Genomic DNA, 17,178 nt, shown 5'->3' with positions numbered 1-17,178 from the left:
ATCCACAAACAGAGGAAAAATCATTTGATGTTGAGCGACCATCAAATGATATTTCCTTTGTGCGGCCACATAATAGTGGATGTGTAAGTATATACATCCACTCACATGCTAGTGTGGGAATTTGCTCGGTGGGGTAGGGTGTGCGTTCGGCGGCGCGGCATGTACCTGTTCGTTAGGCAGTGCATATTCGCTGAATCAGGCCCTTTACCTGAAGTAATCTAAACATTTCATCCTGGAACAGTTGCCTAAAAGCCTCTGAAGCGGTGCCGGACTGAGCGCTTTGCCCTCCATCAGGAACGGATTGTGGCTGGTTGGTGGCGGATGCAGGAGGCTGGGAGACCATGGCTGCATTGGAGAAGGACTGTGGGGGCGGAGAAGTGAGACTGGCAGAAACAGCAGAGTCGCTTCTAAGAGAAGAAAAAAACATTTACATTCATGTTACAATGACACAAAACTCAATATAAAATAATGAAAGAGCAGAAAATGCATTACAGATCTAGGGGTGAATGTAATCCCCTGTGCTATCCAGGCATCCGGAATTTCACAGTGATGTTTTTAAGGGGAAATCATTTTAAAAGGCAAAACCAGCCTGGTTCCATTAAATGATTGCCCCTTTAAAATACCGGGCAGGCTCACCAGGAACCCGCTGATGCCTGCAAGTGGCAGGATATTATAAGAAGACTTCACTGGTTAAGTACATGTCCCAATTTACCTGTGTAGTTCTTGTGTTTCCATCTGTGCATGCAGCCTGATATAATTGCGCACCTACATGTACAGTATTACAGCGAAGTCAAAAGGTGGAGGTTTCACTTTACCTGCATTGTCCAACCCCATTAGTACAAGCAAGGCACTCTCAGTGACTGATTGTTTGTGCTGGGTCTCCACAGCGACGAACGCGCTTCACAAAGCACAGCGTGCACTCCCTGCTGTCTGTTATTTACACAGTGCAGACGGTCTAGGAGTATTCATATACGGATAATGGGAATGAGCCCTTCCTTAGCCATCTCCCAGCCCGAGACCAGAACAAATGTAAGCTTTCGCTGATTGGGCCAGATTACCGAGAATGATCGTACTTTCTTAGCCTAACCCGAGCTTTTCCTTTGCCAGGAGCCGAGATGAAAAAAAAAAACACCAAAACATACAAATGAATGGGAAGCCATATTGGGCGGCTGCTAATTGGCTGAGAGAGCTCTCAGCCATCTGGGGCTGCCCATTCATTTGTATTTTTTGGGCTTCCCCCGCCCACCTCTCTTCGTCCCCCCACCCGGTTCTGGGCTGCACATAATATTTATCTTATGTGCAGCCCATCCGACCTCTGACTCGGGACCGCGCATCGGGTTGGACGGGATGTCAAACTCATGAGATTTGGTCCGATTTAACGGCCCAATCCATCAAAATCGGTTCAAATCTCACTAGTGTATGGGGGCCTGTATGCAGGAATCAGGTGTCTTTTCGGAATACGGTCATATTGTCTACAGCAACTAGGTCGACAAGCATTGGGTCGACACCACTAGGTCGTCAGGCAGCAAGGGACATGGGTCAAGGTCGACATGGCTTTAGGTTGACAGGTCATTAGGTCAACACAAGCATTAGGTCGACATGGGCAAGGTCGACAGTCAATATGTCGAAATGGGGGTTTTGACAGTTTTTTGAGCCGACATGTGCCGACAGGCAGTATTTCATGCCCTACCATCCACTAGGATGTGGTAGGAGAATAAAAGTGTGCCGAGCACAGCGAGGCACCGCGCCCGAAGCATGGTGGGTGCAGCGAGCCATGCGAGGGGACGTGGTGCACTTTAACCTGTGTCTCTGTCGACATTCGGGTAAAAAAGTCAAAAACCCCATGTCAACCTAATGGCCTGTCGACCTTGACACGTTGACCATGACTCATGTCGACCTAAACCAATATCGACCTAGACCCATGTCAACCTAAACCCATGTCGACCCTGCTGCCTGTGGACCTAGTGGTGTCGACCCAATGCGTGTCAACCTAGTTACTGTAGACAATATAATCCACACCCGTCTTTTCAGGGGCTGCTACTGCTACAGAATGTAATGTTACTGCCAGCAGTTGGGGGATTACCTTCAGTAGGTGGCCAAAGTCAGGTAACCCAGGTAGTGCTGATGCCCATTCGGGTAGGATCAGTGCCAGACTGCACAGAGGAGGCGCGGCACTAATTTAAGTGCTCCCACAAAGAAGGTATCTATTAGTACAATACTCAGTCAGGTAGGGTTCAGGAGGGAGCCAAGACTGTCCCAACCAAGAGGGGGGTGATAGTCCTCATGGATAGTAAAATGTCACTAATGGTGCAGACTCTACTCTGTGGGCCTGATTCAGACCTGATTGCTGCTGCCTGCAATCAGATAGCGGCTGCCCAGAGTGAAAACCGCCCTGTGCAAGTCTGCGGGTTCTTTGTGTGTCTCATTGAGCAATTATCGCCGGACAGCTGCAAATTCATACGCACCTCACTCACCACTCACTGCACAAGTGTCCTTAACCCTGACCCTTCCACAGCTGTTCCACAGAATCAGGCTGATCAGGGCCAGGACTGACGTCACACGCCCTCCCTGAAAACGCCTGGGCACGCTTGCATTTTTCCTGACACTCCCAGAAAACTGCCAGTTACCACCCACAAACACCGACTGTCAGGCAAGTTGCGAGGGGATTGGGAATATTCATCGCTGATTTCTGCCACAGTTTGGCCTCGTACATACGCGCTATGATCAATACATACGGGCATTTGTTCTAGAGGAGATAGGCTTGCGGATTCGCACACCAGCGATCAATCCTGAATAACCCCCTGTATGTGGACATTGTAACAGCAGTCCATGGCCACTCCAGGCCATGCACTACTGAGGACACTAAATGCATACAGTTTTGCAGTCCATACCCAAAAATAACTCATAGTAAACTAAATGTATTATATGAGGACAGCAACACGGTCATAGACATCAAGGTGCAAAAGCTGCCTACAGTACTCTGAGCATTTGTGAAAATAATGGCTTCCCAGCAGGCTAGGGCAGGCATAAGTGATATGGTCATACTGTGGATTCGGGGCATGCTAACATTCACCACATAGACACTGATGAATGAATGGTGTGAATACCGTCCATGACAGACCAGCAGTGATTTAGCGGCTCCTTTGCAGCTCCCATCAGTCATGTGACCATGGCTTCCCAGTCATGTGACCATCACTTCCGTGTCTGAGCTCTGATCGTCCAGTGTGTCAGTATTTCTCCCCTAAGCCTTACCCTTCCTTCGATTGCCTAAACCTAACCTCATCTCCCTACAACCTACCCCTAAACCTTTGTCAACATTCTGACAATGTTACCATTAAAGGGTGTATTCAATGCAGCTGGTGAGGGGGTTGAACGGCGGGGATCGCAGAAAACAAGTGATCCTCACCGTTTAACCCCCGCGCTGGCTGCTCACCCTATTCAACCTTCCAGGGGAATCTTTGCTGTCAGAGGACGGTGAGGATTCACCCAAACAGCAAGGTCCGCGGCTAATGAAGGGAGCCCGCTGCATTTAACTGCGAGTCTTGCTGTTTTAAGCGGCCGCATAGGCCATTCCCCCCCTCGCTCCAAAAATGGAGCGAGGGGAAAACCGCGTGTGCATGGGGTCAGTTGAATACTGACCCTGCGAACTGTGACAGCGAGCAGGCAGCACTGCTTGCTGTCACAGCTCGCCCCCGGCATTGAATACTGCCCTAAATGTTGACATAATTAATGTCGTTCTTGATTATTATTTTTTTTTACTACATCCCAACTGTGGTACCCCAGCTGCTGTGGAACTACACATCTCAGAATTCTCTGGCACAGTTTTAGCATGCTCTAACACAAACCTTGTGGCAGGGCATACTGGGATATGTAGTTCTGCAGTAGTAGGAGTGCCACAGATTTCATACACATAGGCTGGGGGACATAGAAGTTTAGGGGTCCAGGCTTTGTGTGGAATGTGTAGAAGCGCCCATTCTCTATACCCCCCAAGAGGATAGTTAAAAGTAAAATATGTATTCACTCACTGTGACTGTTCTCCGGTGGTCTGGACAACTGGTTCTTCATGATCCTGTGCATTGTGCTCAGAATTATAGGACATAGAATTCTATAAAAAAAAAAAAAAAAAAAGTACAGAATTTTTTATTAATATACAGAATAATTTCTAATGTGACGTCTATTAATTATGTGACAGATGGATAAAAGAGAAGCAGCCAGCCTTTACCTCTATGTGCTGAGGTGCAGCACGGATGCTGACTGAGATTCTGGGGGTTCTCTGGGTGTCGAGTTGATCTTCTTGGTCATCTTGTGGGGGAAAAAGAAAAACCAATGATGATTTAATCTGGGAGTGTCACAGGTGGTATACCTGGTTGCAAACTCAGGCACTTGGGGCCTAATTCAGACCTGTTGGCAAGATTGCAATTTTTGCAGATGGACAAAACATGCTGCACTGCAGGTGGGGCAGATGTAACCTGTGCCGAGAGAGTTAGATTTGGGTGTGTTCAAACGGAAATCTAAATTGCAACGAAGGAATAAAACAGTCAGTATTTACCCTGCACAGAAACAAAATAACGCCCACAAATCTAACTCTCTCTGAGAGATTCTAGCAGGGGCTGGTGCAAGTTTCCATGGTGCGTCCAATCGCTGCATCTAAAAGATTCACCAAGCAGTGTCCCAGTCTCTGCGCAGTCATACGCATGGATGTATACCAGGGAAGGGATTATATTATCATTAGCATACAGACACGTCTACAGCAAAAGACGCGGTTGCAGCAGGGGTGCGACACCGAATCAGCCCCACACTGCATCAAACATTACCTGCGTCATTACTTGCACTGCACTAAATGGCTGATGTATCTAACCGCAATACTAACCTTCTGTTTCTGATAGGATGGGGATCTGCTCCACTGCGCTATTTTCAAAAAGAACAGAGGCCTCATCCTCAGACTTCTCGTGATGAGCTATGTGTTGCTCTCCTAAGCTTCGTCCACAGCTTCTCACACTCACTTTAGAGGATTCTCTAATAGAAAGGCAATCATACCATAACATATTAAGAAAGAAAATGGCAACAAAAATAAATATCTCCACTTAATAATAATAATAATAATAATAATAATAATAATAATAGTATTTATATAACGCTCTTTCTTCAATAGGACTCAAGGCGCTTAACAGATAAAAGGAATGTAATATAGTACAGGAACAATGAAGTGCAGAAAAGCTTTTCATTAACTATACTTAAAGGAATTGTGGAAATGCTTGAGTAAACAGGAAAGTCTTGAGTATGTTTTGAAGGATTCTTAAGTGGGGCCTCTCAAACTGTGCAGAGAAGTGGGTTCCATAGAGTCGGAGACGCATGGCTAAAAGCTCTACCCCCAGATGAATTACGGGAGATTGTAGGTTCTACAGTCCTTCATCTACACATCGCAGTATGTTTTTTTTTAATTTTATTTAAAATTTATATAAAGAAATCCTATGTAAGCAATACTACTCTCAAGCAGTAATCTGCTTACAGGTAAGAACATTCTATAAAAAGCTGACTGGTTGCTATGGGCAACTTCTCAACTATTTTCACTGCTTCGTATATTAACCCCTATGTCACAGGATATAACATTCATACCAAGCACCCTGATATCTGAGCTCAGAGCAATGATGTGCCTCAAGTGTGATGCCGTCAGTTACTTACATAGAAAGACTTTCATCTCCCGATTCATGATCCTGCTCATGCTCTGTACCAGGAGAACCTCTCTCTGACTCTGAATGACCACCGCTCACACTGGGTGGTAGCTTGGCGTCTGCCACATTCTGGATAACAGGAGCTACGATATACTCCCTTGGAGAAACCTGCAAGGAACAATTGAAAGCCAAAACTTCAGAAACATTTACCCATGCTCTACATCAGGCTTATGTGTTGGGGAACACCAAGGGCAAGTGAGTCCTGGCCCAGGAGTCCCACAACAGCTACAGAAATACTGGCTGTCTACAGCTTACAGGATCTTACATTATGGATGTAGTCTCTTCCCATATAGGGTTTTTCCAGAAGCCATATAGAGGTGAGGATAGCAGCGGAGGATGTCTTGACCCGTATCGCAGAGCTAGAGGCAACATGGCATTCTGCTTTCCCGGAGCTCCAAAACAATCTACGGTCAGACCAGCGGATCATCCACTCCACCAGCTTGACCACGTTACTGTACTTGGCTTGCAGTTCCACTCCGAGCTCCTCAACTGGAGTAAAGGGTTTATCGTGGATGAGGTTGTAGCTGTACTGATCGCATGTGTGGCCAGTTGGAAGAGAAGAAAAGGAGACAACGTGTTTGTCTTCAATTGTTTTCGATGCTCTTTGATCCTGTAATCCAAACAGGCCACTTTTGGCACTAGACCGTGATCTGAAACGGTGAAGGTATCTCTGAGCTGAGAGAGAAGGCTTTTCTACGACTATGGTGGAACACAAAGTGTGTACGGGTTCAGTCGTGCCTTGAGTTTGCAGCATTGCACCAGCCATATTTAAGGAGTCATTGTGGGTGTTGGTGGCTTCTTCATTAAGTTTGTAGCAGGAACCAGCTCTGAAGACACTTTTAATCCCCGGCCTCCCCAGTTTGCGTTTAAGTGTGGTGTGCACGTCAAACACCAGAGAGTTTAGCTCATGTTCGCGGAGGTATTCAGAGAACGTGGTGAGGAAAGGAATTCCTGGCTCACTGCTATGAAGCAGATCTCTCTCAAGGAGGTAACTGAGGAACAGATCCAAAAAGTTTGAGTACTCAGCGTCGTCACACTCAAACTCCCAGCTGCCAACTATAGGTACAGAAGATCCACTCTCGTTGGGCATGTCACTTTTCTCTCGCGTTTTCATACGTGGGGCTTTGTTTAGCTTTCCATTGTGGACGTCTGTTGGGATCTGCCACCCTTTTCTGCAAAATAAGGAATCACCGGGAAACGGATAAGGAAAATGGTGCTAGCAAAAATTCCTCCACACATACTGGTAAGTATATCCAGGATAACTTCAACCTGCCCAGGTTGACATAATGCAGGATACGCCTCTAGTTTTCGGTGTATGCAGAAACACCAACTAATAAACCCTAAGATAAAAAGATTGCCAGGATCAATATATCAAAATGAAGAGCACGTTAACCTATCTGACAACCTATAAGAGTAAGGCAGTACACAGACTGACAGATTATGGCCATTGACCATCGATAAATCACAATCATCAATGGTTTATGGGCAATTTAGAATAGTTTTGAAACTGATGGGGAGAACCAGATGGTTCGGCTCTTTCGATGGCACAGCATAACCAAATAATTTTTTTTTCAAATTCTCCTGAAGGTGCAGGGACAGTATAGCTCCGACCCTGACACCCAAAAAGCCACACACCCAGGTTCCCAAGGGGATCGGCTAGATATAGACTGCTACGAGAAATCGCAGCAGTGAATGGGCACCTTTAGAGACACCAATGATTCCAAAGGTAAAAATTCTCTAATTATATAAAGAGTAACAAATAAGCATTACCTTTCATCTGTATGCATCAATGGATCGGACAAAGTGTCTGTGTCACTGTAAATCTGAGGCCTCCCAAGGTCAGTGAGAGTGCTTCTGCTTAGGCTAGTAGTGCCCAGAGAGTACTTGTCATAACAGTGCAACTCATTCTCCAGTGTCTCATCCAAAGCGGGTTCCCAGACATGCGTAACCACCGCGCCTATGTTCTTCTGTATGCGTTTCAGGGTCTTCGCTCTCACCCTCTGCAGGTTGTGCATGGCAACGGACATCATTTGTTCACCTTGCAGGCCTATCAGCAAGCACAGAACAGCAATTTGGTAAAAGCTGGCTAGAGAAGAGGGGCGTGGCCTAACTGGTAAACCAGCAAGGCATATATATCCTGAGCTCTGCAATATCCTGTACATTATTAGGTATTATACCCCACACACAACCTCTACCACATAAGACAGTGTTTATATCTATCTCTCCGGATCAAGTTGGTTGGTGCTGCAAAGATGGCGGTGGGAGAAATCCCATTCTGCAGGCTGCGGCCTACATCACCTACAAAGCCGGGGACTAGATTTCTCACAGCAACCGACGGCTGAGCTCCGGAACCTGGATTGTGTTCACTTGTGAGCTTTTGAGGCCGTGGACTGACTGGGAGCCCGATCCGGAGGTGAGCCATACATATATCCTGCTTGACCTGGCCATCATTTCCCCGCACGGATAACCTCACAGCCACAGGGGGACAGCAGAAGGCTCTGGGTGACTTAAGACCAGATGTATCAGTCTTCAAAAAGTGTTAAAGTGGAGAGTGATAAACAAACAGCCAATCAGCTCCTACCTGTATTTTTTCAAACCCAGACTGTAACATGGCAGCTGAACGGCTGGTTGTTTATCACTCTCCATTGTATCACTTTTTGAGGATTGATACAACTAGCCCTTATTCCCTTATTACTCTCCAACCGCCATCTTGAAAACAGCCTAGACAGGGTTTTCAGTGGAGTCACTTTGAAAACATATGTACTTTAACCCTAATATCTATCTACGCGTCATCCCAGTCTCACCACAGTTCCTGTGACTACACTACTGTCTGTTGTATTCCTGAATTTGATGATGTGTTAGCCACCGCCATTTTGCTGCACCATTACAGAGCCTGGTCTGCTTTTCCTACTTTGCTGATCTCCTGCTGCAGATCTTATGTTGGAACCATGGAGGAGATCTTACAGAGAATACTTCAGGCTATTCATGCTACTAATTGGCTCCTTCAAAAGTTTCCTGCCACATATTTGGTTACCCTTTCTCCTCCTTGTCTACCGGCTGAGCAATATATCGGTGGAAATGCTGACAATCTGTCTCTAAACTAGAATACTACAATTCCTGTTGCCCCTGCGGCGGACTATGCTTTGGACTTGAGTCTTCCAGTGGTTCTGCCCAAATCAGAGACTTCTTATTTCCTCGAACATCAATGTTGTTCTGATACAGAGGTTCCCTTATTGGTTACCCCTCTGTCTATGTTGAAATTCTTACGATCCCGGGACTTACTCTCTATATTTTGCTGGATGCAATCACAGAATCACTGTGGGATGGACCTGGTTGTATATTTTTCTGAACTTTGGCCAGGCTATCGATTATCGATACACCACCTTAGTATTGGAGATGCCTCATCCATCTCCCTCACCGGCGAGCATCTCCCGTCGGGAGAGATGGCCGCCGGGCCCTTTTCAATGCTGTCTTCCCCGACAGCATTGAACAGGGGATCTCGCAGAACGAACCCGACTTCACAAGCAGCCGGGCTCGTTCTGCCGAGAACGGCCGGGAATTGCCGAACTCACGGCCGCAGATCGACTATTCCCAGCCACTTCTCGCGGCCCCGCCCCCTTTTCGCCCCGTGGCAGGCGGGACATTGAATCCCACCTGCTTGTTCTCGGTCGAGCTGACCGAGAACGGGACTGGGTCACGGCTGTGGAGCCAGCTTGACAGCCGTGACCCGCAGATTGAAGACCCCACTATATATCCGATTGCTTATAATTCTCATTAATGCCTAATGTATGATATTTATTCAAAAGGTGGACAGTCAAAAGGTGGACATGGGGTTTTTCACTTTTTTGACAATTGACATGGACACTGAAACGTAGAATCGCGTCTGCTCGCCATGCTTTGGGCACACTGCCTCGCTGTGCTCGGCACACTATTCTATTCTCCCACCACACTCTAGTGGATGGTAGGGCATGAAATACCGCCTGTCGGCACATGTCGGCTAAAAAAAAAAGTGAAAAACCCCATGTCCACCTTTTGACTGTCAACCTTCCCCATGTGGACCTAATGACCATGTCGACCTTGTGGTGTCGACCTAATGCTGTCTCGTGACCATATCCCCTAGTTGGAGAAATTAGTATTTTGCCGAGATCAGTTATTTCTTTTAATATCCTTCATTGAGGTGGGAGGTGCTTAGATCTATAGTGTAGGTTGTGGGGGTAGGGGTTAGCTGTTTCGGGTATATCCTAGGTTGGGGTAGGTTATACAGGGTGGGGGGTTATTGATTTGGGAAGTTTGGTTTATTTTATTTTGGTTAATATCCTGTTTGACCAGACGCTTGTCTTATACTGTAGTTTCCATTCTCATTGGCAGGGGTATTTCTGTTCTTTACATCTGTACTCCTATTTGATTGGAAACTGAGAGAGCCCGAATGGGGCCTTCGGGTGATCGAGTTACTATCTTTCTGCCATAACATTATTGTGTTACTCATAATTATGCATATCCTTACTATGTACAGTACTTCGCTATTATTGCTCCTCTGTACGTATGTGTTATTTGCCAGTTGTGTTTGTCATAATATTAATGCTTATGTTGGGGTGTTTTTTTCTCTGTCCTTTTATGAAAATAAATAAAAACTACAAAAACGACATAATTAGAAAAAGAAGAAGAAGCTGGTTAGGGAAACATATCACAGGCGCTTCTCGGCCAAAAGCTTTAAATAATTGAACTAAAGGGGAGAAAGAGAATGTGAGATGAGAGAGATTGGGGATTTTATTAATGAGGTCATTAATAGCAATCGGTAAATTACCTTTAATCTTGGAGTGTCTCAAGCGCTGTTGGACTGAGTGATACTTCTCCCTTAATGGTACACGGACGTCATCAGGATAAGGAAAAGCTTTGACCATGATCTCTGCAACCTGCAAATATCCAGAGGGTCAGCAAAACTACAGTAAACACAATTACTGTCCAGGTCTGAGTAACGGTCCCGTGTCGCACCACATGATTGGAGAACCCCCAACAGCACCCATATCAGGCGGAGCAGATGGCAATACAATACAAAATCTGTAAGTAACATGGTGTATGGCATGGATGGGGAACCTTTGGCCCTCCAGCTGTTGTTGAACTACACATCCCAGCAGGGCCGTCTTAACACATGGGCTAGAAGGGCAGTTGCCCTAGGGCCCTACAATGCTAGGGGCCCAATGTCTGCCACCCCCTGATCACAGACTCACAGCCTGTATACCCCCACTTTACCCCTACAAGTCATAGAGGAGGGCCCCAGCCTGTGGCACAACATATCCCCTAATGCAGTTGGTTTGGGTGCCGCCAACGACGCCCGCCCTGCACAGCATTACTGAGAGTGTGGGAAGGGATGTGGTCACGTGGCTGCTGCACCAATGTGATCTCTGCCTGCAGTTCCGCTCTGTCGCTGCGAGGCGTGAGCAGTGAGGTGTGGCAGGCTGGCAGCGCGAGTGCGACAGTCACTGTGTCCCATGACTGTCTGAGGACTCCGGCGGCCACCGCTGCCATACACCATTTATTCATCGTCCTCCTCCTCCTGTCCTCAGTGTCCTGGCTCCACAGCCGCGCTCCAGACCCCAGCGACAGGCCACCACTCAGAAAGCCCTTCAACATTAAAGTGTGTATATATTTATACACACTGTCAAATGGCAAAGAAAGAATAATGGAGACCAGCACATACAGAGGCTTTTCTGTCTTTTTGATCATGTTGCCTTGGTTCAAATACTAAAAATATTTTTTGCTTTAATAAGATGGTGTGCTGGTCTCGGTTATATGTGTCTGCTGTTTGACAGTTTAGAATAACTCATGATGTATGGACATTATTTATGGGACTACAGCACCTGATCAATTGACTGATCTTTAGTGTGTGGTTTTTCAGGATTATCTTTTTATTGATATATGTATAGATAGATAGATAGGTAGATAGATAGGTAGATGTGTTTCCCTGCACTCAAGAGAACGTTCCTTTTCAAGACTGAAACTAAAAACGCCTTTACAACGCCGAAAAATCCGGGTCAGCGGTGGGTCAGACCCGGCTCATCGGCGGTGTAAATGGCACACGCCGTGTCCCTTTACACGGGACTTCTACCCAGGTCCTGACCTGGGTAGGACATCCGACCCGGCTCCCATTTACATCAATGCAGGACGTACAACCTGCAGACCGCAGCGTCCGCAGGTTGGAAGGGGGGGGACACAGCCTGCGCTGCTGTCTGCTATACCCTGCAGACAGCAGCGGCGGCGGCATCGGAGGAGGTGAATGGATGCCTGTGTGTGGCATCCATTCACCTCCTGGAATGCGGCTGGGGGGGTGCACGGTCACTGGGGGCAGCACAGCAGATTACCTTAGTGCTGGGCTTGCCCCCAGCGCAGTGGCCTGGGTCCTGTGGGCGGCGATCGGCGCTTGGAGATGATGTCATCTCCAAGCGGCGGCGGGAGGGGGGCGCCTGTGTAAAAGTGACAAAACGCCAGGTTGCACCCGGTTTGATCCTGGGTCTAAAAAGCCGGGTGTGACCCAGCGTTTTGGTGTAAAAGGGGTATATTACAAAATCAGCATTGCAGCACAATGGGGCAGGAGCGTTTGAACTGGCTTCTCCTCATGTGCATGGAGAACAACATCCTGAAGACCATCAATATCAAGCCAATTATACAGCAATTCTGTACAAAGAAATTTCGCACATTTTTGAGTTGAACACTATCATAAATAATTCATAACAATGTCATACTGGTCCATCTCTACCTTAATTATTGTGATAATTGACATTTTTTGGGAGTGGTTGTGTAGGTAGGGGCCCCACTGCACCTCTTTGCCCGGGGGGCCATAAAGCTGTTAAGATGGCCCTGCATCCCAGCATGCCCTGCTACAGTTTTGCTATTTGGCCATGCTAAAACTGTTGCAGGGCATGCTGGGATGCGTAGTTCAACCAACAGCTGAAGATCCAAAGGCTCTCCCATCCGTGATGTATAGGGTAGCCGTTATCAGAGCGTATACCTTTATCACTGGGGGTAGCTCGCTGACCAGGCTCAGGATGATGTCTTGTATCAGCTCCTCACAGTTGGTTACCCGTGTGAACGGCAGCATTCGGCAAGCCCATTCCAACGCCTCAAAGCAGTGCTCGGTCACACAGGCATCATACTCGTCAGAACTCTAGAGGTAAGAGAACGGAGCAATGTACTAACAAGTGCACAGTGCAACATGCTGGAGTATCTTCTTTACTGGCAACCTTTGACAGTCCTTGGACTGTGTAATGTACTATAGGATACTTCTATCTGATTCTTTATACTTAAATAAGACGCTCTCAAATAGTTTCCGAAACGCTCTCTTTTGTGTTGAATGTATAATAAAGTATAGGTACCGATTCTACATCCGTCATTTGATATTAGACACAAAAGCGTGTATATACGGAGTTTTTTTGGTGCCTATGTCAACTTGTGTCAACCTAGTGACTGTCGATCAAGTTCCCGTCGATCTAACGCTTGCGTCTAACTTTCGTTACCGTCAATCTAGACGCTGTCGACTATCTTTAGGCGTCTAACTAGACGTGTTCCACCAAAAGTGGCTGACCACATGATTGTTGATCTAGATGCCATCGTTCCGTCGACCAAATCTACTTTAAATGTAGATAGTGTTCATTATACACCTTTCAAAACCATGCAGTTCCCCTTTCCTGCCTGGGGAGTCACTTTTCTGCTGTGGTGTTTCTAGCACAGTTTGGTCTGTATATCTCTGCTGAAATACAAATTAGACTGTGCTAGAAGCAGCACAGCAGAAGAGTGATACCACAGGCAGGAAAGGAGAACTGCACGGATTTATAAAGGTGCAGAGTGCTACAATGAACACTAGTAGATATATGTGCAGGAAACAACAAGCAAATGCACAGATCCCAGTCTGGCCGTATTCAATGCGGGCGGCGAGGGGGTTAAACGGCAGGATCGCAGAAAACAAGCAATCCTTGCTGTTCGACCCCTGCGCCGGCCACTCACTCTATTCAATGTTCCGTGGGAATCCTCGCTGTCGAGGACAGCGAGGATTCCCCCAAACAGCGAGGCTCACGGCTAATGCAGGGAGCCAGCTGCATTTAGCCGTGAGTCTCGCTGTTTTAGCGTCCGCATACGCTGATTCGGCGTATGCAGGGGGTCAGTTGAATACTAACCCGGCAAGCTGTGACAGTGAGCAGGCACCCCTGCTCGCTGTCACAGCTCGCCCGCAGCATTGAATATTGCTTCTAGAGTCATGTTAGCTCTCCTGTGTCCTGCGACAAGTACAGGAACTGCACACAACAAGTAAAAGGCAACACTGAACCAACCAGTACCTTAAACAGCTTGCCATTGTCTCTCGCTTTCTGGTACTGCCTGCAGCTGATGGACAATCGCTCACGGACATGCAGCATCCAGCACAGGGCACACAACTCCCGGAAGCAGGCTGTAAGGCAAAGACGTGTGTTTGTTACATGGCATCAGATAATCTTGGCTAAGGCCGTCTTCTAGCGCTGCCTGGAAATTGGAAACATTGATTCTATCATCTCCCTTGAGTGCAAGAAGATATTCCGTCTATCTACACGCCGGTGTCCTGACATAATCCTTCCGATGTCATCTCCGCTGATGTCTCAATGCCAGAATCATCTGTACATTTCGATATGTGTCCGCATACATCTAGCCAAACGATGCAGACAACACTCTCTGCACATGTAACATCTGCCCCACCTGAAGTGCAGCAAGGATTTGTCCATATACAAAAATTGCAGCCTTGCCATCAGGTCTGAATTAGGCCTGCTCATTTTGAGGCTGAACCTCTGCTAACTGTTATATCGCTATCAACACATCTCAGATATTTGGACCCAGCAGCGACACGCGCAGACTGGAATCCTTTCCCTCCCTCTCCCCGTCACTTCTCTATGGGCCTTATTTTGGTTCATTCTTTCTGACAAAATCCTTCTTAGATGGACAAAACCATGTGCAGTGCAGGGGGGCAGATGTAACATGTGCAGAGAGAATTAGATTTGGGTGAGTTATTTTGTTTCTGTGCAGGGAAAATACTGACTGCTTTATTTTTACACTGCAATATAGATCTCACTTTGAAGTAAAACCCCACCCAAATCTAATTCTCTCTGCACAAGTTACATCTGCCCCACCTGCAGTGCACATGGTTTTGTCCATCTAAGAAGGATTTTGTCAGAAAGAATGAACCAAAATAAGACCCTATGCCTGCTTCCCTGTTCAAGGTATGGATACAATTAGAGAATGAGAGACCCGGGTCATCACCAATCATTCTGCTACGTCCTCGCGATAATTCAAACAATAAAGGCCCCCATACCGAGTCGATTTGCGACCAATTGGGCAGTTAAATTGGACCAAATTAGCTGTCCTTGACATGCCGTTAGGTCCGTTGCGCGGTCCCACGCACATCGGACCCAACCAGGTCCGACCGCTCGTTCTGGGACCTCCCTCCTGGCGGCGAGTTGGGCGGGAAGCAGGGACGCATCTGATCCATCACAACATATTGTGACGGATCGCATGTGCCCTGCGGCCAGGAAGATCCCGGGCAGTGTCCGTACACTGCTGCAACTCTTTTTCTCACTCCTTTTGGCCTCCTACTAGTTGGACTAACTAAATATTGGACTATTTCCCTTCCCTGTTCCTTCTTTTTATTGTTGACCATTCTGTATTCGATACCCCACTTTGTATATTGTGTATTTGAAGAAAAAAAAAATTCAATAAACAGATAAAAAAAAAAAAAAAAAAAAGACTGCCATTTCACATACGCATATCATGTTCCAATGAAACGCCTCCACATTTAGACCTGGAAGTGCCACTTGATCAGTAATTCCCAATGAAGATGAGACAGAAGAAAATGACTCAAGACACAGGGGCAGATGTATGAAGCAGAGATAAGGGAGGAGAAGTGAGCCAGAGGAGGAGTGGCCCATGGTAACCAATCAGCACGGAAGCAACATCTATAATTTGTATGATATAAAAGTACACAGAGCAGCTGATTGGTTGCCAGGGGCCACTTCTCCTCCCTTATCACTGCTTCATACATCTACCACAGTGTAATATAAAAAAAGTGACCACTGCAATGGCAGACACCGGGAAGTAGAGATGCTGGCAATGTGCCGGCTTTTAGGGTCTTCAGATAGTGACGTAAATCCTGCCAAGGAGGATGCTGAGTTTGGGGTTGTACCTCATCCCCAGGGCCTTCCTCCTTACAAGCATCTATAGGGCTCAGAAGGTCAGGTCGCAAAATCTGTCTGACCACCGCTCCGCATCAGAACTGGGAGATAGAAGCCAAATCTGTAAATAGCCCTCCCCAGAGTACAGTCCCACATCGTACACAGGAGGAGGAGCCAGTAACAGTCTCTCCTGAGCCCGCACCAATGTGCAGTCGGCAAGACAAACCATCCCCCTTCTCCTGTGGGCACTTTAAAAACGGTGTTCCCTGAAAAAGTGCCAAACTCCTACAGGAGTCTCTACATCACTCTAGTCCAGTTCCCCCACCCCCCATAGATGAATCACCAATGGGTACATTTATTATTACAACGACTTGCACACATACCTACTACACTAGAAGACACCAAGTTGTTTATATGCCGCCCTCTCGCTCCAGCCTTAAGGAACACATTGCTACTGTTGGCATAATTCAGCAGTGTTTCCGGTAGCGATTTGCCAAGGGGTAGGGAACCTTTAGCTCGGATCTAAAACAAAAAAATAAGCCATGTGACCAGCAGAAGTATTATTCTAAGAAGGGCAATTACTACAGCTGCGCTCTAAACGGGATCACTCAAACCCAATGGGACAAAGAAAGGAACTAAAAAAACACGTATTTAGACAGTGCTAGGAGTGTTGCAGATAGTGTGCCAATAACAAACAATTAGGAATTATATAAAATACACATTTTAATTCATAAAGAATGATGATACAATTAAATACATGTAGATACCGGCCGGTATAAAAAACAAATAACAGTGAAAAATAATAAAATATAATAAAAGTAAGTGAAGAAGACGGAGGACCTTCCTAGGTTGGTATTAGTAGCAGTCCATGCCGGGGGTTAGTTTTCTTTTTGTAAGTTAAAAAGTTTTTTTACAGACAATTAAAACGCCATCTCTGTCATACTACTTGATTAGTTTGATATTCAGTAGTGGTCAGCAAATCAATCCAGCGGCAATGTTAGTAGTGTATAAGTAATCGTAGGTTAGTGTCTTTGAAAAACTTTTTAACTTACAAAAGAAAAAACTAACCCCTGGCATGGACTGCTAACTAATACCAACCTAGGAAGGCCCTCTGTCTTCTTCACTTTCTTTTATTATATTTTATTATTTTTCACTGTTATTTGTTTTTTATACCGTCCGCTATCTACATGTATTTAATTGTATCATTATTCTTTATAGATTACAATGTATGTTTGTATATGAGACTTTTGGCATTTCTTGTA

General features: G+C 46.4%; 1 protein-coding gene across 4 annotated transcripts in view; it reads right to left on the bottom strand.

Annotated features, from left to right (window-relative positions):
* CPLANE1 (ciliogenesis and planar polarity effector complex subunit 1) overlaps window positions 1-17,178 on the bottom strand; it is a 76,589-nt gene that overhangs the window by 32,259 nt on the left and 27,152 nt on the right. For all 4 annotated transcript variants that reach the window (XM_083154652.1, XM_083154620.1, XM_083154641.1 and 1 more), the window contains exons 21-31: window positions 16,300-16,438; window positions 14,060-14,169; window positions 12,739-12,894; window positions 10,537-10,645; window positions 7,503-7,779; window positions 5,998-6,904; window positions 5,683-5,840; window positions 4,871-5,016; window positions 4,223-4,302; window positions 4,026-4,105; window positions 209-407 (exon numbers count right to left, since the gene is read on the bottom strand). In XM_083154652.1, coding sequence (XP_083010778.1) covers window positions 209-407; window positions 4,026-4,105; window positions 4,223-4,302; window positions 4,871-5,016; window positions 5,683-5,840; window positions 5,998-6,904; window positions 7,503-7,779; window positions 10,537-10,645; window positions 12,739-12,894; window positions 14,060-14,169; window positions 16,300-16,438 — 2,361 coding nt within the window. The remainder of the gene's footprint in view (window positions 1-208; window positions 408-4,025; window positions 4,106-4,222; window positions 4,303-4,870; window positions 5,017-5,682; window positions 5,841-5,997; window positions 6,905-7,502; window positions 7,780-10,536; window positions 10,646-12,738; window positions 12,895-14,059; window positions 14,170-16,299; window positions 16,439-17,178) is intronic.

Source organism: Crinia signifera, chromosome 1 (genome assembly GCF_055691185.1).
Source record: "Crinia signifera chromosome 1, ASM5569118v1, whole genome shotgun sequence".
Classification (NCBI taxonomy): domain Eukaryota; kingdom Metazoa; phylum Chordata; class Amphibia; order Anura; family Myobatrachidae; genus Crinia; species Crinia signifera.
The sequence above is the reverse complement of the archived record's forward strand: the minus strand, read 5'-3'. Positions and strand labels throughout refer to the sequence as shown.